Source organism: Magallana gigas, chromosome 3, assembly GCF_963853765.1.
Source record: "Magallana gigas chromosome 3, xbMagGiga1.1, whole genome shotgun sequence".
Taxonomy (NCBI): domain Eukaryota; kingdom Metazoa; phylum Mollusca; class Bivalvia; order Ostreida; family Ostreidae; genus Magallana; species Magallana gigas.
In genome coordinates this window covers 15256822-15282359 of record NC_088855.1, presented here as the reverse complement: position 1 = coordinate 15282359, position 25538 = coordinate 15256822, and the positions used below count along the sequence as shown (strand labels likewise).

At 32.9% G+C, this 25538-nt stretch overlaps 1 protein-coding gene across 1 annotated transcript in view; it reads left to right on the top strand.

Annotated features, from left to right (window-relative positions):
- The first annotated feature begins 413 nt into the window (after nucleotides 1-413).
- LOC117693017 (short transient receptor potential channel 7) overlaps nucleotides 414-25538 on the top strand; it is a 35301-nt gene continuing 10176 nt past the window's right edge. The window contains 14 exon segments of the mRNA XM_066077727.1: nucleotides 414-1097; nucleotides 3733-3849; nucleotides 18639-18751; nucleotides 19331-19489; nucleotides 19845-20336; nucleotides 20542-20718; nucleotides 21078-21242; nucleotides 21593-21845; nucleotides 23278-23417; nucleotides 23745-23844; nucleotides 24063-24214; nucleotides 24472-24626; nucleotides 24790-24988; nucleotides 25205-25435. Coding sequence (XP_065933799.1) covers nucleotides 3762-3849; nucleotides 18639-18751; nucleotides 19331-19489; nucleotides 19845-20336; nucleotides 20542-20718; nucleotides 21078-21242; nucleotides 21593-21845; nucleotides 23278-23417; nucleotides 23745-23844; nucleotides 24063-24214; nucleotides 24472-24626; nucleotides 24790-24988; nucleotides 25205-25435 — 2424 coding nt within the window. The 5' untranslated portion in view covers nucleotides 414-1097; nucleotides 3733-3761.

The following is a 25538-nucleotide window of genomic DNA, read 5'->3' as shown; positions in this document are numbered from 1 at the left end:
AAATGAATTGGTTCAAACTTTCTTATTGGAGTGGACAACAACAAAGTGAGATAGATTAAATTCATGATCAGTTGAAATATTCCTTCAGCTTACTAATCTCTAAAAACAACATGTTCATAAAGTGCCAGGATATTGGAGAATTTCATGTAAATCACACCATTATGCTGATGCCATAGTGTCAACAAGAGAATGTTCAAGGGCAATACTAGGTTTTTATTAATAAATGCATTTTATAGATAAAACTGTAAATTTAATTGCATAAGTCATTGTTGTTTAACTGATTTTACTGCTGCATTTATTTTTCTTTAATCTACGATTTCTAATCAGGGCAGTAGATACAAATCCCAGGGTACACAGATTTATGGCCCGAAACTGATGACGTCAAGAGCAGTTTTTATTTACGTACCTAAGTGCACTGAACAACACCGAACATTCCTTTCTTTTCGTTTGTGGCCGGTTCATGAACTTTTGAAATATTAATGATTGGATCTCTAAGTGCCATCACTCGTGCTTTCCATATGTCTTAATTGTTATAAATCGTAAACCATATATATATAGAACAATATATTTACCAAAGGATAATATTAGAGCAGTTACCGCAGAATCAGGACACACCTGCAGGTGTTACAGCGACCATTGGGATTTAGCAGCAAAGCTCTCAGTAAAAAATTATAATAAATCAAATCCCATCATCAAAATAAAATGTAGTTGTTGTGGAATACATCAGTGTTTATAGGTGATGTTGTTATGACCCTACGGGACGTAAACATTGGTCCTTCCCACCTGTTTGTGTCCATATGTTTGAATGAAAAATAACGGGGTATGCGCAATAAAACCAGAGTTGGAATACCAGTGATGAAAGGCATCGATACAAAAAGTGACAATTCTACTTCCACGGTTAATAAACCTCAGGCAGGCTGGGAATTATTCTAACGTAGTACTGCAGTTCCCGCTTGTTCAGTTTACATAGATTACTTGCAATTGGCGGCTGTTGATTTCTATAGTTCTACTGCAAGTGTTAGCCATCTCATTAATCGTGTAATGGATATTTAAAGGTGACTCGTTTTCCAAGGATTAAGTTTTAATGCTGTGGCAAGGTAAGATTTTACCTAAATTACCTGTTATGTTACTCACATGCAGAAAGAAAATTAAGCACTAGTATTGATACAAAACAGGCACGTAGCGTCGGGGGGGGGGGGGGGGGGGGGGGCTGCAGTAAACATTTTTCTTTTAAAAAATTACATATTATAAGGGGAATATTATTGGCTTTTCTTTTTTGGGGTGAGGTGTAAAAAAAGATTGAAGTGAAAATAAGGAAATTGAAAGTTGAAGTTATAGAGAATTTTTTTTCTTTCCTTGTAAGAATTTTTGGATGAGTCTGCCCCCCCCCCTACTTTTTCAAAATTGATGCAACGTTAGCCGAGTTGAATTAGACATCATTATTCAACTTACTTGATTAGAATGATTGTCATCTTAAATTTCTTGCATGCTATTCATAAAGGAAAGACAAGCTTGATGTAAAAAAGATGCAATCTTTATTAAATGAAAAGTAAAAAAAACCACCATTTTCTTTGCTATATTTCCAATATTGGTCTCGCAAAATAGACATGCAGCAGGTACACACGACACTATTTCTTTTATGAATATGGGAAAGAACAATTAAATTTCTGACTTTAGTTAACATTTACTTGAATTTCTAATTGTACATTATATGACAAAAATATAACTTCTGTGACCTGTCTTTGCACGGGAAAACTTGTAAGTAATGGTTCATTTCTTGCTGACTTCTAGAAGCAAAAGCCAAATCACGGCAATATCCGAAAAGAAAACACTTTATTCTGTCGTTTTTTTAACAAATGAAAAGTTATAGTCCAGTAATCAATCGATCTTAGAGTTTTTCATTATTGAATTGACTTGCCGACTGTATCGTAATCAGATTGATTTCATTTTTTCCATTTTATAATGAATACCTTAAGCACCTACATTGCTTATATTTGGAAATTTGTTTGACAGAACGAATTGCAAGTACACGTACATTTATATCGACTAAAAAGCCTCTATTCCATATACTAGTACTTGTAAAAACACTTTTAGTTAAATATTGCATATGGAAGCTGGGTGATCAACAAATTACGCATCAGATTTTTAAAACTTAAAAAAAGATTAATTTTGTCAAGGCATTATAAAATTACCTATGATTAATTAATGAAAAGTTTCATATAATTTCGCTTTGAAATATTAAGAAGAATACAATTGAAAAGCTGAATCTCACTGAACAATGACACACCAGCAATAGTGAGCACTGTCTGGATTAGTGCTGTCGTAGGAGTGCGCTGCCCAACGAATTTTCTGGCGTTCCTTAGTGACTGTCACTTTGTCTCACGAAACATTAACACCTTATAAGGACTGTCTAGGTATGTATTCCTTTAGGGAAATTCGTTGCCTTCAAATAGATTTTTCTCGGTGATAAGACCTTTCTTGTCTTATGTTTTCAAGAATAGTACAATCAAGATTGTTAAAAGAATCTACCAATAACCTACTGGTGTCGTGTCAGGATGAGAGACTTTGCCACCAAATGATTCTCTAACAAAAAATAACATAGTTCCTTTTATTGAGGAGAGAATTTTGGAATCTGTAACTAACATGTATATGGAAAACCCCCATCAAATATGAATAACTAAAGAGAGAAAAAATTTAAAAAAAATTCTTCAGAGAATGACAGCCTTTTTCTACTTTTGTGCTGATCGGATTATAGTAGTCATGTGTAAAAACAGAGAGCAAATATAATCCTATTTGATGGCGTTCATACGATTTCTAATAAGCTTAAGGAACGATGGCCAGCAATGGTTCAAATTAGCATTCTTTTGTTGCTGTACAAAAGGTTGTATACAATTGCAATCTTTAGTTGATATGCAAAAGGTTCTTTAATATTATATATGCTTTGATGATAAACAGATGGTGATATACAATGGCCTTTTCTTGTTGCTGTAGAGAATAATATATGCAAAAGTATTTTTGTTGTTGTACAAAAGATTCTGTTTTTTTAATGCACATAAAATCGTTTCATTACTGTATAGAAGGTTAATACACATGTATATTGTTAAGCATGGTGCTGTACAAACATGTATATTTGTGTTGATGTACAAGAGGTCATTTTTAAACAAAATCATAAAGCATAATATACAGATACATAAAGCAATCGTGAAAATGAAACAAATACATCCTTTGTAAGAAAGTTTCCTCTGTATTGTACTTTTATGGCAAGGGCAAAAAACCCCCACTAAACAGTATCTTTTAGAAGACACGAATTTCCGATGGTGTTATTAATGGTTTCAAGACAAAAACAAGGAACACAGTTCTAATTAAATCGTTAATTGAAGAAGTGAAATTCTAAATTTCGCCATAAACTACAAATAAGTTTTACGATACTGGTTTTGTACATTTATATTATATATCATCAAGATGTTTGTTACAAAATGACCTGTCGAAATGCTAATGGTGCCAACATCCTTTTCCCTTTACTATATGGACTGTCTATATGTCTCGAAGTTGAATTCATTGAAACGATATGCGGATCGTATCATATTTCGTTAATATCAAATAGGTTGTTGAAAAAAAACCGTTTTATTAGAACGCGATATTGAGACCGATATTTTTCTTTCCTGTCACGAAGAAATACGAAGCGTAAAGACTGAAAGCTTCATCATGCTGGTATTCCTTGAATATTTCCAGAGGTAGCTGCTGCTTGACAAGAATGCGACATGTTTTCGTTCGGTGAGATACCAACATTCAAGAGATACCGAGGCGGGGCGGACCGATACAGACTTTACGACCACGAGTTCCCAAGCCGTGAGTACAACCTTTTTGGTGACCACGTGACTATGTTCTTGTGACACCTTCTTATTCTTGTATCCAAAGATTTTTATTTTCTTAACTGAATGAATTATTGACGAGAATTGTCAGTCTTAGTTTTTTTTTTATAAACAATTATCAAGCCATCTTGAATTGAATCAGAAGCTTTTTAAGTTGATTTGAATATGATTATCTCAGAATTTGTACTGGCATTTGACTGTGACTCAATATAAACTGATTGGCCTTATCAAACAAAGATCAGTGAATAAATTAATTATTTAGCCAATAATTTGTTTATTTAAAAAAAATATTGATTGTAGATAAAATATCTAGATATTTTTTTTTACTTAAAACGATACACAAGCTTTGATAAAATTTCACGAATCGATTTATTATATTGCAATTATGATAAATAAATTGAGAAAATACCAATAATCGTTAGGCTAGATTGATTTAAAACCAATGATCGTTAAGAATTCATAGGCTCAGTTCAGTTCAGTTCAGTTCATTTATTCGCTCAAAACCATTTCAAACATATGGTACATGAGGACAAAAAATAACATTAAAATATACATAGAAATTATAAATTGGTCAGAGGTAAACATATATAAATATAAGGGTTAGAGAGTTAGGAAAAGTTATACAAAATGAAACTCCTGGAGGACAGACTACCTCGTATATGATACGCTAAATGATAAGAATTGTCATAGTTGACAATCGTAGACATTCATTTCAAGTTTTAGCTATAAAAAAACAGGAATAAATTTTTGAATAAAAATTATGATAACACAACAGAGGAAAAGTTTTAATAGAATTATTCAAGAAAAAAAAATTGAGAAATGTCGTGCATATGTTTTACACATCATGTAAACTTTTATTCTGAATTATTTTCATTGGAGGATATATTGACCGTAAAGCCTTTCGTAAACTTAATCTGAAATAATGCTTTAAGTGAATTATACAATATATATGGGTAATTAAAGATCAATCAATTTCTTTTTATCTTTCATATCTTATTGTAATGCCGCGTTAACTAATCTGGTAAAAAATGATTAATATTGAAATGCACAAATTGACTGACTGATTATCTTCATTGATTTAATTCACATTGCTATATTAAAATGTATCTTGCAAATTATTTACACGTAGGTTAAATTATTGCTCATACACTAATTTGTTAAAATCCCACTTGCAATAGTAACACGTTTGATATGTGTGAATGAGAGGGAAATTGACCGTGAGTCTGGAAGAAATATTTAAAGTCGCGGTCGATTTTGCATGTTGAGTAGTCATTGTGTGCTAAAGAGAAAGTATGCACATTTCGCTTTGTGGTGCCTTTGTTTAATTTAACTTCAGTATTAGTCTTCTTATTCTAAACCAAATTGACTCGCAATCAAGCATTTGCTACCTGCATTGTCAGGCTATAGGCTTCTCAATGACAATGATTTTAATTTAGCAATAAAATTTTAACATGTCTCTGATTTTTTTAAAATATGATCGCTTTTTGACGATGAAATAAATGTCAACTAATGTCATGCAATGTCTTCTCTTTTACGGGAATTTAATGTGAAAAATATATATCCATTTTGTAAGTTCTCAGTTTTTTTCAACTTTTAACCTTATCATTGAGATACTTTACTGTGATTGCTATATGCAATTCGAAATCGGCGTTTCTTCCTTAAAAATAAAATATTAAAAGGACGTTTTAAAGAAGAAATCTTGAAATTTTTTCATACAAGCAAAAGGATATCCGAGAACCTATAGTATATTTATTTGAAAAATAAGCAAAGTGTGTTGGTCAAATATCACTGGACAAAGTATACTCATACATGTCCACTGTTCAAGTTTACTTTTTCTTTGACAATTTGAATTTTTTAACTTACCTGGGGTCCAAACTTTCATATTTACCCCCCCCCCCCCCCCAAAAAAAAAAAAAACCAAAAAAACCAAAAAAACCCCACAAAACAGTGAACACTTTTCAGTTTAGACGCATCCTGTATATTGACAGGTTGAAGAAGTATACGGTAAGTCTGTGCCGAAAACGACAGTAAACTATCATTAAGCAAAAGCAAAGTGAAGTTGAACTTAGTGAATGTTGAAAAAAAGTTTTGCTACATTTTCCGCAAAGTTACGAAATAATCAAAGGTGTCTTATTTTTCATCTTAATTCCTCATAGATTTTTAACTCTTTTAAAATTTCTATTTCTAAAAAGAGAGAACACATGGTAAAGACATCTTTGAAATCTTTCTACATATCAATTTTAATTTGTTTATTACTGAAAGGCATGTGTGTTCATGAAGATACTCCCATAAAAGTGATAACCTTTCATTTTATAACCTCCTCATAACATCTTAATCAAAGTGTCATTGGATGGAAATGACAGAGACTGTACATGTTTATGTCTTTGATGTTTCCAGTAAATGTTTTCAACTCAAAGAAAATGCCACAAGTTTTATAAAATTAGGTAAAAGATTTCAAACTATGACTTTTTATGAAAACAAAAGATAGGGGGAGGGTATAGATTGCTGTCTTGGATGTCCAATAAACCAATAAAACCGATCAAAAACAGCAATTACAACGATGATTAGTATCAGAAAATGGTCCATTAGATATGTTTTTAAAACCGAGGAAATCATTTCCATATGTTAACCCTTTATTCCTTTCAGTATGTGTCCCAGTCATAAAACTGAACAAAAAAGGAAAGGGAATAACAATGTCAAATCAGAACTTTGATATGTTTGTAAGACTCGAGACATCGTGATATATTGGTAATAAAGCGATTTCTATACAAAAAGTCACTCAAATATCATCTCTAGAATATTTATCTTGGTTCTGGAAAGATGAAACACTTAAGTCCCATCTAAATATTCATGATTTTTTTGCAAAACAATTAATAAAGCCAATTTAAAAGACAACAGTCACCAGATGTTTACGCTCTAGATTGCATTTGTCATCGAATCATGCACAGAGCGCATTTAGTCCAATTAAGTTGATTAAGGAGGCTGAATAGTTCACAAATTGTCAATATCATCTACATTAAATTTTTTTGAAATGATTTGTACAGTTGTAAATAGATAACTATTTAGTAAAGAATAAATCAATTAATTTTCGCTTTTAAATCTGAGTATTTTCCAGTAATTTATGATACTCTCTTCTAAAGGAGACCAATACAGTTAAAATGGTCACGACAATATATATCCCTCTTAATCTATTAATATTTAGGCGTTGTCATTATTTGTACGTCATAGATATCAGTTGCATGCATCAATTGACTTGATCTTGATTAAGAAATACGTCTCTCAAAGAGCAGCAACTCCCTCTTTGCTTGTTGATATATGATTTATTTAACATGGTGAGGAATTAATTGTATAATGCAGTGTTATTGATTGAATAAGCTGTAAGTTATTAATCGTAATACCTGACGATCAGTTCAATTAATTAACAATGATGATCAAGTCACCACGAACAGTGAGATTAATTATCGATAATTGATATTGAAAGCAAATAAAGTAAGTAAGAGACAATCCATTCGAAATATTTCAAAACAACGGATTATTCAAGCAGAGATGGTAGCATTTTGAAAAGCTACCACAAGACTGGTTTGGACCAAAGGTTTACACTTTGAAGGTAAAAATATTTTTCATCATGATCATTTAGTTTGTTTATTAGACTACTCCCAGTTCAGAGGTCCCTGGAATACACCAATGCATTATTGATTAATTCAAAACGTTACCACAATGATCAGTATATTCATAATTGAAAATTATTGGAACATATATATTTCAGTAGGTTAATGGTATGGAGAGTAAGGCCAATCATCATAAAATTAATGCAAATGCTGGCAGTCGCTAATTACATGTACATGTGTATTTCCATTTCACTTTTTTTTTTACATCCAAGTAATTCTTCAAATATTTTACATGCATTTAAAGCACATCTACAGTAAACCTAATTAATGTATTGAACCTTTGATAGCTGTTTGTTTCTAACACGGAATAAGCATCAACGAGTATTGATTTTCGTCTTAATGGCACCAGAAACATTGTTTTAAAAAAGTGTACAGAAGAAAATAATAAGACAAATAAACTCATGTGATATTTTCGTGTTAGCTTCTCTTTGAACCTAGTTCCACACAATTAAAGACCTTAGGAATAGCATTCAGAAGTTCTTACGCGTAGGACTGATCGTTGACAGATAATATTTGCTTAGACTAATCTAGCGTCACCCGCTTCATAAATCGCCGCCATAATTGGTTGAGATACTGATGATGATGATGATGGCGGCTACAGAAGTCAAAGAGAATCGGTTATAAACCATGAGAATAAATAAACAGTGGCCAATGGTAAATACATCTTGCAAAACGAACGACGAAACTGTTGCTCCCTGTAAGTCAATCCTTTATTTTTGGAGTAATTTAATTATAATTTTGTTTATGTAGATCTTAAAAATAACTTCGATTTTATCCGGGGTTATTGTTCTACCAAACGTTTAGGGAAGTATAATATATTACATAAACATAACCTGATATACCAAGAATAATCGAATCAAATGACAAACTTGAACAAAATGCTGATGTACAACATCACTCATCTGAAAAGCTGTTCCATAATGAGTTCCAAGATCTCTTTCAAAATGTTTAAGCAAGTAAGTTATAGGCATAAAACATACTCGCAATTGTTTGTCATGTAAACAAGGTTTCTGTCCTGTTTTTGTTTACATAGGTTCAATATACCTGTAAAAATCTTTTTCAAGTTAATATGCCCATCTTCTTATTCATCTTAAGCATAAATAAACAGTTCCTAACGTTCAACACGTTTATTTTTAGGTCTAAAATGGAATTTTCACTTCAATAATCAAAATGTAAACAAAATCTTTGTTACATAGCAAAGGATTGTAAGCTCCGTAAGCTCCGTAACTCGCTTATAACTCAACAAATGTCGCTAAAATTGGCTGACTTTTAGAAATGCTTAACTGGAGCATGGTAAAAAGTAAAAAAGTAAAAATAAATTTTGACCAATAATGTGACCATGCCCCTTTAAGTGAATATAGAACAATTTTAACAGGAACTTGGGTTTTAGTTAGTTGTGCCAAACAGCAGTACCCCTGGCTATTTCATTGTTGGCCACTCTGCTATGGCTCTTTGAAATCAAGAAGGTTTATCTGGCTTTTGAGCGAAGACTACGCAATCTATGCATATTTCCCTTTGATTTCTTTTTTATATTCTATGCTTCAAATCATCATTTGCCACCGAACTGTGTCTGGATTCCTTCCAATCAATGCTTCCAATTATTAAGTAATTGTTTTTTGACAATCCTTCTGATTGCCATCAACCTTTATCCTGTGTTCCTTATTTCCCTCATTGTTACTAAGGTGAATGTACGTGTATCTTATAAGGTTGAAGATGCTTAATGTTTGATGAAAACACAAAAAACGTAATAATCGTTTTTTATTCTTTGTAGATAATTCCTTGTATTTTGATAACATCAAGGCTCGTTACGGTTGCTTTATCAAATATTTGTAGTGTATAATACATGTACTATGATTTCTTTAAAATGAAAGGTCATTACAAATATTCATTTTAACAGAAGCTTTAAATTCGGTTTACCACAGTGAATGATAAATGTAGTATGCAAATATATTTACATATTACATGTATACATACGCTCAAAAAATAAATGAAACCAACTATACCTAATATAAATTGTTATGATAAAAACTCAGCCCATTAAATCTGTTGAACCAATGTTAACAATCCTAACGTACAGTACACATGAAAATTATTCAATGCAAATAAAAAATATTAAATACTTTATAATATTTACAATACAAACTATATTTTTATACAAGTCAAATAGAAACATATGCAATGAAAGTGGAAAATAATACAATGCAGATTAAAAAATAACATATTGTAAACGTTCAATATGTAATACGTAACGCATTTTAAAACAAAATCAAATGTCATGTGTACAAGGTACAAGATTTACGTTTATAAATACATTTGATTAAGGACGTTGTTTACTCAGGGTTTGAGTTCTCAAATCCGGATTGTTAAAAAGTTCAATTTCATGAGTAAAATTTGTTTTAAATACAAAAAGTATTTATGAAATGAATTATTATTGACATAACGATCGATATTTTTACTAAATTATGTAATTAGGCTCTGACACAGTTTGACTTTAAGCAAAACAGAGGAAATTCGGACTAAATTTTTCAGATTTCGTTTTCCACTGAAATTTTCTTGGTAGTGTCCTTTACAAAAATTTAGATTATTGATAATCAAAATTTGTACATGACAAAATTTTGATTATCAATAATCTAAATTTTTGTAAAGGACAGTAGTACTATAATGTTTAAAGTTAAGATTTTATTTGTTAGTCAACATAATTTTGCATATTTTCTGTTGGTTTTATCTTGCTTTTTGATTTAGATAACTGTATAGCACACACAACAAAAATATTGAAAACTGCTTGAAAATGATAAAAGACACCATATCTCAAAATTTTGATCATTTACCTCATATAAATTTTATGCCAGCAAAGAGAGGTCAATATACCTAGTTTAATACTATAAATGTTTTAGCATTATCATCATTCAGTGTTTTGATATATTGAATCAAAAATGAGTAGTAATTTGAAAACTGATAGAGGAAATTCGGACTAGAATATCTATAAAAAGTGTGAATGAAAACTTAATGCTTTGTATCTATTTAATGTCACTACCATTCATTTGTTAAAGAGTTAAGCAAGTTGTATTATTTTCACAATTAAGAAAATCTTAATCATAGTGTAAAATTTTTATGCATTTTTCTTAAATTTTCAAAAAATATTCAATGGCCATTAACTCAAAAAGTAGGTCATTGACATACTTTTTTGAAAGTGAAGAATAACACTACCATGTAAGGTCTATAACACACAATAGTTGGTTTTTCATTATCATCAGTGGAATTTTTTTATATTCTGAGTAAACGTCATCCTTAATATAGCTTTCTAAATTCCTCGTGTGTATTACAATTTTTTAAAAAAATCTTGCAAGGAAATGCTTCCCTTTGTATAAGATTGATAACACACAATCACAACAAATTATGATAATCAGACTTTTTCAGACAGGCTTTGTTTTTATTATTCCTTATGACATACAGATTACAAATGCTACAAAATGGTGACATATAGTATTCCCTGTGGTATTGCTATTACTAGCACTTTCTCTTAACAATTTAGATTCTTAAGAATCAGAATTGGTTCCATCAACAAATTATGGATCTGAAAAACCTAAATTTTGTACAGATCAGAGTGACTACGGTTTACGATTTGTACTATATTAATGTACATGGACTAAGATAATAAAAACCAAACTTAGTCCATTGCAATGATAATTTTCTTGCTACATTTTTATGAATATTTTTGATGAGTGTGAAAGTTTTAGTGTACTGAATTGATGTATAAGAAAATTAAGAACGAAAACAATTTTTTTATGTTTTGAGATAAGTGAGTTCGGCGTCTGTCGCAATTCTGTTAACGTTATGCGACATTATTGCAAAAGGCGTCAGTGGTAAAGTAGCAGTATTCTCCATAGGCCTTAATCTATTTATGATGTCTCGACACTTACAAACAAACTGAAATAGATCACTCTTAGTCGTAAGACCCCCCCCCCCCCCCAAAAAAAAAAAATAAATAAATAAATAAATAAATCATCTTTTATGTTTTGAATATGATGCGACAACGTAAAGAAAACCATTTATAAGCTTTGATCTGGTTCTTTACCTTATCAACGGCACATTTCACCGTTTTGATATCTTTTGTCATTAACGCTCTCCCTATTGTCTTTTATCCTCCTCATTCTCCTACCTACGTATAAAACAAACTCACAAATGGGTTGAAAATTTTATTGATATGATTATATCCTGATCAAAACATATAAATATTGATGTACATCATATCTAGTACATACCAATAATTCAAGTAGAGCATAAATCAAAATACTGCATTATAAGTATCCAAGCCATCCGGTGATTACACAAGAGCTATGAACTCTAAATGTAATACACCAGCTGTGTGAACATGATACACTGTCTGGGTGATGTTCAAAACAGGCAAAACTTATACTGAAGAAGAACGATATGTTTTTCATTGTTTTGCATACACCATTTGGATCCTCATGGTTTAGTGAATGTAATGACGATGACTTGAGTTTACTTTATAGAACTCATTTTATGTATGAAGACCCTAATGAATTTACATCAAAATAAATGCTAGTAATAAAGGCGTAAAAATTTCATGATTCTATATCGAAAATCCTTTATTTACTGATGAATAAATTTTTGTTGTCCAACTTATAACTAATCAAGTTCTGTTGGACTACCTTGCAAATACATATCCTGTATAATGCATAATAATTGTAAATGAAATATTTTTTGTATTTTACGACGAATATAAAAATAAGTGTTAAAATTAAGTGATTGTGGTCCATATACATGTAGTATACAAAAAATATACATGTACAATAACGCTGGTATCTAAAACGACAAAACTTTGATCCCTTGAACTGGAAGAGCGCACATGGAAATAATCGAAATAATGCGCATGCAGTAGTCGTGCTTATAGATTATCTTAATTAATTTTGGCAGATTCTCTAACGTTATAAATTATCTTAATTAATTATGCAGATTCTCTTACGTAATCTATATTGCATTAGAATGCTTTGAAAGCTTTCACCGAATAACGAATTCTACAATTTAAAACCTTCCTGCCATTCTTGTATACAAAGAAGCGTTTGATTCCTACAAATATTTTCTATAGCTTATGATTTAACTGAAAGGCCTTCCAAATCCTCACTACAGGGCGTTAATACGCCTGGGTGCTTGCTCTCTATAGTTTGACGGAGTCAGTGTTATTTTTCCTCCAATGGTCAATATGATACAAAAATCTATACTTCACCTTGTTCAAATCGTTAAGAACGACTTGAGGGTTGTATCGGATATCGCTCCGTCCCAAAGAGAAGGTCGCAGGTTGCTACACGTGAATTGTTCAGACTACTGGGTAGTGAGTAGCATTAGCACGGGATATGGTAATTCCTTCTTTTATCCCGAACTATCTTGAACCAGGATCTAAAACTGTGCATCACGCGTGATCCACGCGCAATAAAGCGACAGAATCTGTTTAAATGTGGATTGCTTTTCCGCCGATAGATATCCATATTGTTCTGAAATAACTTTTTGCTCCTAGTCTGGCAGGGACAAACTAATTCATGATTTTTGAAATTATTTGGAACATTTTAAAACTGTTTTCGGGGTTAATGAAATGGTGATGGATTCAAAAATGCGTCCAAGAAAATTCTATAGGACAGGGAGAGGGTTTATCATTGCCAGCCGTTTATCAGGTAAGCATTTTATATCTACCTATTAGACGCTTCGACGTAGATAATTCCAAAAAATAAATGCTTTTGAATAAGGAAATCAATTTTCTCAATCACCACCATCCACCTTCCAATTTACTGATTCCGAACCTTCTTTTTACGAAGGCTTCTGAAGAATAAAAACTTACCACATAATATTGATTGTTCTTCACTAAATCTGAACAATTATATAAATCTAGTTTTAGCTTTTATGTTTATGGAGTTAAAACTAGTAAGAAATTAAGACTTTTCTCTCATTAAACCATCTCTATTCTAGTTAAATTATGGGATGAAGTAGATGCAGTTAAAAACTTAAATGTATTAAGGATCTTTTAAAAATGAATGTAAAGATTTGAATTTCATTTTGTCTAAATAAAAACTTTGAAAATCGCGAACTCGTGTTTCATAGACGTAGAATGGCACAGCAAAGGAAATTATCCCTTGCTTATTTGTGTTATAGTCTCAAGTGTCAGTATTTTCTGTTGCTATGTGTACTAGTAAGTATATATAGTGAGCAGTTTTATCCCCGTCCTGGTTTGAAATTTTAAACGTATACTGTGGAATCATTTAATTTGATGGGGGCCAATTTTCGTGGATTGTAGGTTTTTTTTAATGATTCGTGGGGATGTAATTTCGTGGATGCGTCAGTTTTCAGTTTCAGTACGTAAACTTAATCTTTAATAATTAGTTTTCGTTGAGGATGTAAATTCGTGGGAGGGGGCTTCCCACGAATACCACGAAAATTGAGCCACCACGAATTCGAATGATTCAACAGAATATATATTGCTATTGGAATTAAAAATAGATGTTTCGACGGATTCCATTACTAGCATTAGAAGCAACTTTATATTAGCAATCAAAATGTATGAGCAAACAAGCATAAGTAAATATAGGGAAACACTCATAAGAAATTCACCATATGCATGAGCTAATGATTTAATAGAACATATGCACAAGGAATTCCCAATAATATTACTGAGAATTAATTGGAATTAAAACAGCTTTGTTGTCAAATAACTACACCCGCAGTTGCCCGACTAATTTCCGTTTTTATGCAGATGACGGATTTCATGATTATATAATTTTTCATAATGATTATGTAATTTTTTCAATAAAAAGTTGGGTTTTTTTAAATTTTAGTTTTTTTTACTTGAATATCTGGGTTAGTGCAATGACTAAATTTTTTAAAAATGATGATGTTTGGAGATGCTAGAAACGTATATAGAGTTGTTCTTTACAGTTATAGAATGGCGTACTAGCACGTATGGCTTCACGTGTCTTGGGTTTCATTGATTTTCATGCCGATATGTCCATGTCGTCAGCATACTCCGATTTCTCTGGAGTGTCCACTATTGCCCTTTCTTTTGTTTGAACAGATGACTGCGAGTTTTCTATAACTATTTCGATTCACTGATATTTATTCTATGGATGTCGCCATACACCTTCAGAGCAAAACTTTATGATGACAAATAAAACGTTTTTTTCGGTGAATTCCTAGAACTCATAAGATGTTCTTGGGTTAAAAAAGGTTTTTCTTTTGCCACGTTTTTTTTTCTTTCAAAATTTGTCAGTATTTATTTAATGCAACAAGTGGACCAGTATATCATCTGAATTCTTGTTTATCTCAATTACATTATTATTTTGTCTTAAATTTCATTTAACATACATGTACATATGATGCGCAAAAATTAATTTGTAACTTATTTGAATTCACAAAAGATGTAAAAAAAGTTCAATGGTCGACTTTGACCCTCACTTGCTGTGAAGGTCAAACGTTTGACCGATGTGATAATTATAGAGTTCATCATTTCATTACGCGTTCAACATCGATGAAAACGACAAACATCGTCAAACAAAATTTGGCAAATGTCGAAAAGGAATACAGCTGCAATTTTGTTAAAGTTCCACCTCTTCGTGTATTTGTGTTTCGTTATCTAGATTTCTTTCTTTTTTCGGGGAGGGGGGTGGGGGTCCATATACATTTTTTTAACCTAAACAGGGTTAAGCAATATTAATGACCTATCGAACAATAAAATCAGCTCCGCTGTTCAGCGAGAAGTGCTGCGGTTTGATTGACGGCAGTAAATTAGAGAAAGTGAATTATCGGTCATTTTGACGGGGTGTTCGCTAAATGCTCTATGGGTTGCTGTTAAGTAACCTCAGACTTCATTTTCCACGCTACAAAATGTCGACCTTATCCTTCAGACATCGACAACTTCAGTATAATGAGAATCGTATAAAGTCAGTTGAGGTTAAATTAGAAATGAAATGGTTTATTCCTCCCCTCAAAACACACACTTTTTGACATTATATATTTTATGCTATAAAAATACACAAAGAAAAATTCCTTCTGATCAGGTTTTGTTCATATTTCACGTTGTCGCAGATTTATGAAATCCACTGTTTATTCAATATAAGAAGTGGGCATCGTCTTTGGTTTGTTTCAATGTACAAGGAAGCTTGATATGCCAAAAACTGTTAATGTACATAATGCATACTTGTGGTTGCACTTATCACATGAAACCCCTTCTGTCACTCGCCAAATCATTATTAGACATGTTTGAGTTGGTATTCATTTTTTTATAGTGTTCTTCGTTACAGGTTTTTTTTAAACATTGAGTTCTTCGTTTCGTCTACTATGAACTTCGAACTTCACCGACATGTCTGTAGACAATTAAAACGAAACTTTTAAAATATTATTACTTATTAGGTTTGTTACTGAAAGACTACAGAAATATATCGGGTTGATCACTCGCATAGAAGGCGAGGTGTTTCTGGCATCAAGTGCCCACAACTGTGACTTAGCTCTTGGTAAATGATTAGAAATCCTTCCTTGAATATAAGCATTCCTTACGCTTTGTTACACAGCTTATAGCTACAGTTGTATAACATCAGTTATTATGTTGCATATTAAAATAAAATTGTTTTCTGGAATGATCATGTTTCTAGGAGGAAAATTGCGAGAACGGACTTATTGCTCAATTTCTGCAAGTAAAATATCTCAGTGAACACCGTCACGATTTTCTGTTCATTAACTTTTTGCTGAAAGAATAATAATATAATTCTGCATGTGATATATTATAAGTTAAAAAAGGGGTTTTTCCTATTTGTTAACTTCTGAGGAGCAATATGCTTTTAAATTGGCGACAATACAAATACTCTTAAGTACTGCTCATATTTCCCCTTTAGCGAGAACTTCCTTATTCTGTTGTGGAAAGATAAGTACTTGTAATTCTTTTAGCTGTGTGACAGTGATTGTAATTCTTCTCTCTATGAATGCTACTTAAATCTCTTGAATGGATTTCATCTGTTGCCTTTTTATTGTATACATTTTCTTATCTCTTATAAATACTAAAATAATTTTCTATTTTGCTCATCAGTTCATCTTTCTAAAAAAAGTTAACATTTTTTTTTGTTTAATACAATTGTACTAGGATGTAAAGTTTTAATTCATATTACGTGGTTTCTACATGTATATCTATTTTGCATGTATAATCCACCTTTTAAACAGAGTAAGACCGGTAAACAGGCAAAGTGAAGTATCTCTGGATACAAATACGGTACTGGTACTGACGCAAGCAATTCAAGATAAAACCAGAAAGACTCCGTTAATTTTGCAGAGCTTATACAAGCTTAAAGAGACTTTGACACGATTTGAGCTCTAACTTTAAATTTTTCAGTTTTTTGAGCTCATTTGAGCCAAATGCTCAAGTGAGCTTTTCTTATCAAGATTTGTTCGTTACCTGTCGTCTCGGCGTTGGTATCAGTGTTGGCGTAAACTTTTTACATTTTCACCTTTTTCTCCAGAACCAATGGTCCGATTTCAACCGAACTTGACACATAGCATCAGTGGGTAAAGGGAATTAGAGTTTGTTCAAATAAAGTGCCACGCCCTTTTTAAAGGGGGATAATTAAAAAAATATAAAAATGTGTTTGAATGTTTTAAACATCTTCTTCTCAAAAATTTTTAGGTCAAAAATTTGTATGGAAGCATCCTCATGTAGTGTAGATTCAAGTTAGTTCAAATCATGGTCTTCGGAGGTAAGGTGGGCCACAATGCTGGGGGGGGGGGGGAGGGGGAATAATTTTCACAGAGTAATATATAGAGAAAATCTTTTAAAAAATCTTCTTCTCAAAAACTACAAAACGTTTAAGAAAAGCTCAAATTTATATGAATGCATCCTCAGGTAGCGTAGAGTCAAATTTGCTCATGATTCCTGGGGGTAGGGTAGGGCCACAATTGGAAGGGGGTGGGTCAAGTTTTACATAGGAATGATGTAGTCAAAAACTTTGAATGGCACATTGAAGGATGAAATAGAAATATATAGAGAAAATTTTCAAAATTCTTCTTCTCAAAAAACATTACGCCAGAAAAGCTTAAAATTGTGTGGAAGCATCTTCGGATAGTGTAGATTCAAGTTTGTTCAAATCATGATCCCCGGGGTATGATGGGACCGCATTGGGTGGATGTCAATTTTTTTTTTTTACAATGGATGATATATAAATATTAAGATACAAGCAAGATACAGTTTGAAATTCACCAGGGCTGTGCCGACAAATTGAATATCCCGCGTTAGTGCAGTATGATAATTTGTCTTATGCGCCGTGTAAAGGCTAATTTATGAATACATTGATTCATTTAATTTAGTGCCACGTGTCATTTTGTCATAGAAGTGGCAATTCCTAACTTCACATTATATATATATATATATATATATATATATATATTTTAAGACTAAAGCTTTGTTTACATAACAATGAATTCTTTCCTCTGTATCTCTCTTATTACTTGACTTTTAACATTTAAGTTTTGGTCAATCATTCGAATTGCACAAGTAAACACAAACAATGAAGTTATACATTAAAAAATGAAAATTTTGATATCAAATCTATCTAATAAGTCCCCTTAATGTATTTGGATATATGTTTGTGTTTTAAGAAGCAGGTTTTTACACTTGGCAGAATTTGGAGAGCTAAATTCGAGCTGAAAAAGAATTTGCAAAAGTCATTTTTCCTTAGTGTCTGGTATTCTCCCTAAAGCTTGTAAGGGGTATGGAATCGATAATGATATAATAATGCCTGTGATGTAATCCCAAAAAGCTGGGAAATCATTTATGAAAATTGCTTGTAATTATAGTGCAGGGCAAATCAAAAATACATTATTTTACCTGGTCTCCATAGTAACAAGGGAATAATTGTGGAGTATCCGCATGCAAACTTTTTCCGTGATTTAAAACATTCACGCACACATACAGGTGTGCACTGCGTCTTTATGTAATGCTATGCTAATTTTTTGGACATGGTCATTGCTTTGAGGGTCTAAGGCATTCTGGAAATAAGTGGCACTAAATTGCAGTACATCAAAGATTATCAATGACTGATTTTATTTTTAGCTTCTCGGAACAATGAAGTGAACGACGGTATGCCGTACAAACCACATCAGAATAAAAAGTCGTTATCACGACTTGCGTTGTCCAGTGAAAAGTCTAATAACACAAAAGGACCGGTAAGTACCGAAATCACCGTGACAATGAGCATGCTTCGTTAACGGAATCTTGCAAAATATACATCATTTAGCTATTAATAATATTTCTGAAAAAATCAAATTTTATTTAATTGTGCAGAACAAAAAAAGTTCTTTTTTCTTTTAATATTTGAATAACATGCTGAAAAAATTAAGTGTTTTTAGAGTTGTGTAATATTTTCAAGATATATAAGGCGATACGACCTTAATACACGTTTTTATCATAGATGAATATGTATTTTAAGTAAAGTACGCAACTTTAATTGTACTTTGATTTCTATACCAGTGCGAAACAGACAAATTCGATACAGTACAGAAATGTTTTCTGTATTTTCAATATTCATGATTTTCAAACTAAGAGATCTAATCTCTTTGCTCTTTTTGTACATGTACGGTATCTAAATATATTTTTGTAAATGTAAAACTGTTAAAACCTTAGTGTTATATAACGTCGCAAAACATGCGTGAAGGAAACAAGTCATGTGTTTGTTTGATTTGTTTCGGAAAAAAACCCCCGTGATTATTTGTTCTAGAGTAAAAAATTAAAACTTATTTAATTAGCTTTCAGACCTTGAGGAGGAATTCATTTTTGCTGCGGAGTTCGGGGACATTCCGACCGTAAAACGGCTGCTGGAGGAACACCCTAACTTTAACGTTGATTTTAACGACATTCTTGGGCGCACTCCTCTCCGTTTGGCTGTGGGCAACGAACACTTGGAGGTAATTCACTCCAATTGAGAGGCACTCGTCATCTGTTCATTATCACACACAAAGATGTAAACGAATCAATGGGTCAAGAGTTGTCATTACCAATTCGTTATCACGTTAATATCAGTGCATTGAAAACTAAACACTAATTTAAATGTCAAAAAACCTATGTAGATTACTCTTTTGGGTACGAATTCATGGTTCAAAATGTTTGATGAAATTTATGTTTATGGAATTATATATGTAACAACAAGTATACGACAGATGATTATAATGGCCTTTTTAGGGAGGTGGTATTCGATTATTATATAGAATAATACATGTAGTATTTTGTAAAATTGTTAAAACATAAGAATGACATTTGCAGGTTGTTGAATTGCTTCTTGATCGTTCTAATGCTGCCAGTATTCACGAAGCTCTTCTACAAGCCATTAGTGCAGGACATGAACAAATTGCAGAAACCATACTTAAACACCCAAAGTATAAAGACGTCAAACGTGAAAATAAACGCTTCGGGGAGACAGATTATTTTTTCAATACAACAAGCGAAGATTCGCCGTTTTCCTCTGACATTACTCCACTGATTCTGGCCGCTGAGAGGAACCAATTTGAGATCGTCCAGCTTTTGTTATTACGTGGCGAGACAATCAGAAAGCCTCACCATTATTACTGTAATTGTCAGGAATGTAGCAACAAACTGGTATTTGACCAGCTACGATTAGCCAAAACGAGGCTAAATGCCTACAGAGGGCTAGCCAGTAGCGCCTATATATCCTTATCCAGTAACGATCCTATTTTGACCGCCTTTGAACTAGCTAGAGAACTTAGATGTGTTGCAAAAGTGGAAAAATATTACAAGGTGAGACACAAAATCCATTGAATTTATAAAGTCATTAAGATTTTTATCTGCCGGTATATAATAATGTTTTGGCCTATTTCTTTGGAAAAATTGAATGGAATGACGTTAAAAAGCTATCTACGTCAATGGTACAAATGATGAGTGTAATTATGGCTCTTCTCAATATAATCACGGTTATAAAACTGGTACATCTGTTTATTTCCAGAGTGATTATTTAGCATTAGCAGATCAATTAAGTGAGTATGTAGTCCGGTTATTGGACAAGGTCAGAGGTCATGATGAACTGGAAAAACTTCTCAATAAAAGAAAACGCGAACCTGATGACGAAACGTATGAACAACTGTCTCGGCTGAAGTTGGCAATCCACTACAGCGAGAAAAAAGTGAGTGAAGATGGTCGAACACTCTTATATAGTAGCTGATTCTTATTTCAAGCTAGCATTCTACCATCAGTTAATTCTACCGTGAATATTCATGTATTCGTTCACTTTGATCACGTGGGATAGAATCACAGAGCTGGATCTCACAGAACACGACGTAAAGCCCCACCCCCTTATCAGAAAATAATATTTCTTAAGTCTGCAAAGGCATTTTACATTGTGCTACATGTACATCTAATATGTTACATTTTATTTCAATTTTAAAACTTTAATTTAATTTAATTTTCATTAAAAAATAAATATAAAAGATCTGATAGTTTATCTTTATTATTTTTCTCTTAATAACTCGTTGCATATTTCAGTTTGTGGCCCACGCTAGTTGCCAACAGAAGCTGGTCAGTATATGGTATAACGATCTGAGGGCCATGGAGCGTTCCAACTGGTTTTTCCGGTCCCTTATTGTCCTCGGGGTCACCTCCGCCTATCCCTTATTAGCCATTCTATACATTTTTGCGCCTCATTCTAAGGTGAGCTGTACTTCATTCATTGTTGACACATTGTTAAACCAAATCTGATTATTAAGAAAGGAATTTTTGATATTTTGTTCAAGAAAGCATTTAAAAAAATGCTCTTCATTATCAGGAATAGGAATATACTCAAATCAGCTTAATTAAATATATGGAATTTTTTTTTAAAGATTCCGTTTTCTTACACAAGAAATGGACAGACATTTCAATTATTGATCTCAATGTAGTTTAATGACATATGTTATGGGAAATAACACATAGACCAACCATTTGAACATTTACTTTTGTACATGATAGAATAAATTGTGGTATCCTTGTATCATAAATGTATTTATCTTGTGTGTTCTTAGATCGGACGTTTTCTCCAGTACCCCTGTATCAAGTTCATCGGTCACGCCATGTCTTTTGTGACCTTCCTGATCATGATTCTGATCTCCAGTGCGGAGGGCACCACAGACCTCAGTCGGATGTCGTCATTTCCGGGACCTTACAGACACTACCTCTGGTACAAAAACCACAGCAGACTGACGCTGCCTGAGGACTTCGTGGTTCGAACGTGCCGACCGGAAGTTATACAAATAGGACTTAGTTTGTGGATAATAGGTAATGCTTTTAAAAGCATAGGTCGTTAAATTAATATTCTCATAAATTGAAATTATCTATATTTTTCACTTTGTGTATTTTATGATGATATTTCCATACCCTATATGGTAAACTGAAACATTTTACTACTCATGTTAAGATGGATTTAGTTATACATTTGTTTTCTTGTGTATTCGTACACAGCAATATGATTTGATTTAATTATTCAGATTAATTTGAAAGCTAAATCAGAGTTGACACTGACAAATTCCAGACCCGTAGCGTTTTATTACGTGTCTCAATGTCATCTTTTAAGTTCCACATATTTCTTGAACCCCACGTAGCTCTCTGTAGACTTGGACTAAACAGCCTAGCTATTGTAATATAAATGGCCGATGATCTCTGAATTGGAATCTCTAATTCTGATTAGAATTCCGAGTCCCTAAGGCTGTTTGCCTCGTTGGTGTCATGAATAGAAATGTGCGGGACCCTCCGATCAATCTGGTTAGTAGGTCTAGAGATCTCCAGACCGCTGTCTAATGGTTTCAAACTTTGATGGGGGAATATGAGATGGGCAAGTTTACAGCTTGTTTATGTCATTCCAGTTAAATAAACTACGGTGTTGTGTCAAATGGTATTATGTTAGAAGTGTAAAAGATGCTATATTAGTGGACATTTGAAGCAGGGTGTTAATAATTCATTATATTGATTAAGCTCAACTTTAAAGTGATAATCAACTTTTGCAATATATATAATAAGAAATATGTACTAAACTAAATTAAATATTGAATTATATAGTTTTGTGTTAACTTTATTTTAATCAAGAATTGCAAAAGTACATTCACAACTACTCATTTATCAAAGAAATCTGCAAATTCACTGTCAAGATTAACTATAAAAGCATAGGTTAATACGAATTGGAAGTATCATTATTCTAAGCCCTTCGAAATCCTAATTAATCTAAATGAGTATCTTGATTGAATATGATTTTATATACATAAAATTTTCTTTTTTTTATATCAAGTACCTATTTTGTAGAGAAGTGTTCCTAAATAAAGCTTCGAAACTCTTTCACTCGATATTGACTTCTTAAATAGGTTAAGCTTTTCTTGATTTGAGTCGGTTATTGACGATAAGGCAAGTTCTATCCTCTGCTGGTCAAATGTTTCCTCACATTCCGATGTATTTGACTTAAACGATTGCCACACCGTAAAGCATTAACTAAACTAATAGAAGTCAAGAAGAGAGAGCATGGGCGTACATGTATTAAAAGAAAAATTTGCCTTGCAATTAGTGACGATTTTCTTAAGATTTTAGCTTTTTTTATATCACGAGCTCGTTGGTTGCAAAACAACGGCGATTCTTCCTGTTTTTGACCACAGCTTGACTTGGGTGTTACTATACCATGTCCATCCGCCTTGTAACTGAATTCAACGCCTGACCTGTTTTGTAGGCATGCTCTGGCAGGAGATTAAGCAGGTGTTCAGTGAGGGCCTGTACGGTTACTTTGACTCCCTGTATAATTACCTGGACGTGGCCGTTCTCACCTTGTACCTGTCCTCCTTCACCTTAAAGTACGTCTGCATCTGGAAGGTAAAGAGGCTTCTATAACAAAAAAAGCTTATTGTATTGCACAGAGACCATACTAGTCTTCGTTGCTTTCACCCTAACAACATATAGTCCGATTTGATAAAAATAATTGCAAAATGGAATAAAAAAATTCTTGGTAGCCGATAGTATTGATTATAATCAAAACCTTTCTTATTAAATATAGAATGTAACGTACTACATTATTGATTTGATTTCTTTTTTGTTCTGTTATTACACGTACATGTACTTACATTGTAAGTAATATTTCAGTTTTAATATCATACTTCGAAACAATTCCTGAGAAAATAAAGGGCATCTTATAAATTCTAGGTTAATGTTGCATTACAATATTTTGAGACTCGAGAACCCTGGGAGAAATTACTTCTTAGTGACCAGACAGCAGCAAAGCAAATGTACTGGATCATTGCAGGTAAATTTTTCAGATTTTCAGATATGATTTGTTAAGCAATAAATAATTATCTAATAAAAAAAAAAATCCATATTACATGTTCCTTTTTTGGTAATTTTGCTATATTTTTATATAGAGCTCTTCTTCTAAAGGAGATCACTACAGTCTATATAACATGGCCCCGACCATCAAGCCATCTTAATCAGCCAAATAATGAATCAGTATCTATCTCCTTTCAGACAGGTTTTATTGGGACTCCCTTGACCCCCACAACATCGCAGAGGGACTGTTTGCCATTGCCAATGTCATAAGCTTCACTAGGGTCTCCTACATCCTACCAGCCAATGAAATGTTCGGTCCTATGCAAATCTCAATAGCCCGGATGATGACGGTAAGGTTATTACATTATTGTCATAACACTCGGATTTCGTACTTTTCATAATTCAATAAATTGTCTACCGATTTTTCATTGTAAACATTCTCCTTGGTATATTTAAGTTTTTTTTTTAATTTCAAAATGCCATGAATGAATGAAAAAGATAAAATAAAAGTAATTTGATATTGATCATACGTTTATCTTTTATGTTTGGTATTACTTAATTAAGCTTTTCAAGCTAAGAACCATACACAAATAACATTCAATTGCAGGACATCATCAAGTTCTTGGCGATCTTTCTGGTGATCCTGGTTGCCTTTATGGTCGGTTTACACAATCTTTACTGGTACTACCCCAAACAAGTTCGGGAAAAAGTAGAGTTCATCAATCACAACATTACAGTCAGGGCGGAGGAATCTTTTGGAATGTAAGAAAACCTGAAGTCTCGTCAAATCATTAAATTTCCGTCAACACTTTTTTAAAAAAAATGCCAAAAAATTATAAAGGTACAAATCAGAAAACCAGTTAACAAATGTAAAGATAAACATGATATGCTGGATGTTCGTAAATTGAACGTACCTCTATTCCAGACCGGACAAGACCGTTCGGACTGTATTCTGGTCACTGTTTGGGCGCGGGGATGCCACTATAGTAGAGTTAGACGAGTTTGAACACATCTTCACCCAGTACGTGGGGTACTGGATCTTTGGTGCCTACAACTGGTGCAGTGTCATTGTTCTACTCAACATGCTCATTGCCATGATGTCCAGGTCATTCGAACTCATTCAGGTGATGACACTTTTTGTTTGTTTTTTAAAGTATGAAGTCGCTCGTAGAAACAATTTTCATCTCGCAACTTTAAATTATCGCATCGGAATGAGTTTTCTTGGAGTTGGTTTTAAAAGAACTCACGATATCCCCTTTCCCATAGTGATTTTACAAGTCTTTAGAAATTAATTATGTCGTGTTAAATGGCCTTGAATAAATCGAAATTTCTTTCCGCAGGAAGACTCGGACACCGAGTGGAAATTCGCTCGTAGTAAGTTATACATGGACTACATTAAATCAGGAGCAACGTTACCCATTCCATTCAACATGATTCCCACACCTAAGTCAGTCTGGAAGCTATGCTCAAAATTAAGTATCTGTTTCTGTAAGGGGGAGGCAGGGGATGCAAGGCCCCACCCCGGGAGGATCAAGGACGTGGAGCTGTACGCCACTAGTCCCACAACAACGGTAAGAGAGGGCTAGCACACAGTGGTCTTATAGGTCGTCTTTAACTGTGTGAGTCAAGCATGAGTCTGATGCTTTGGTCGATAATATTACACCTTATGCAAGG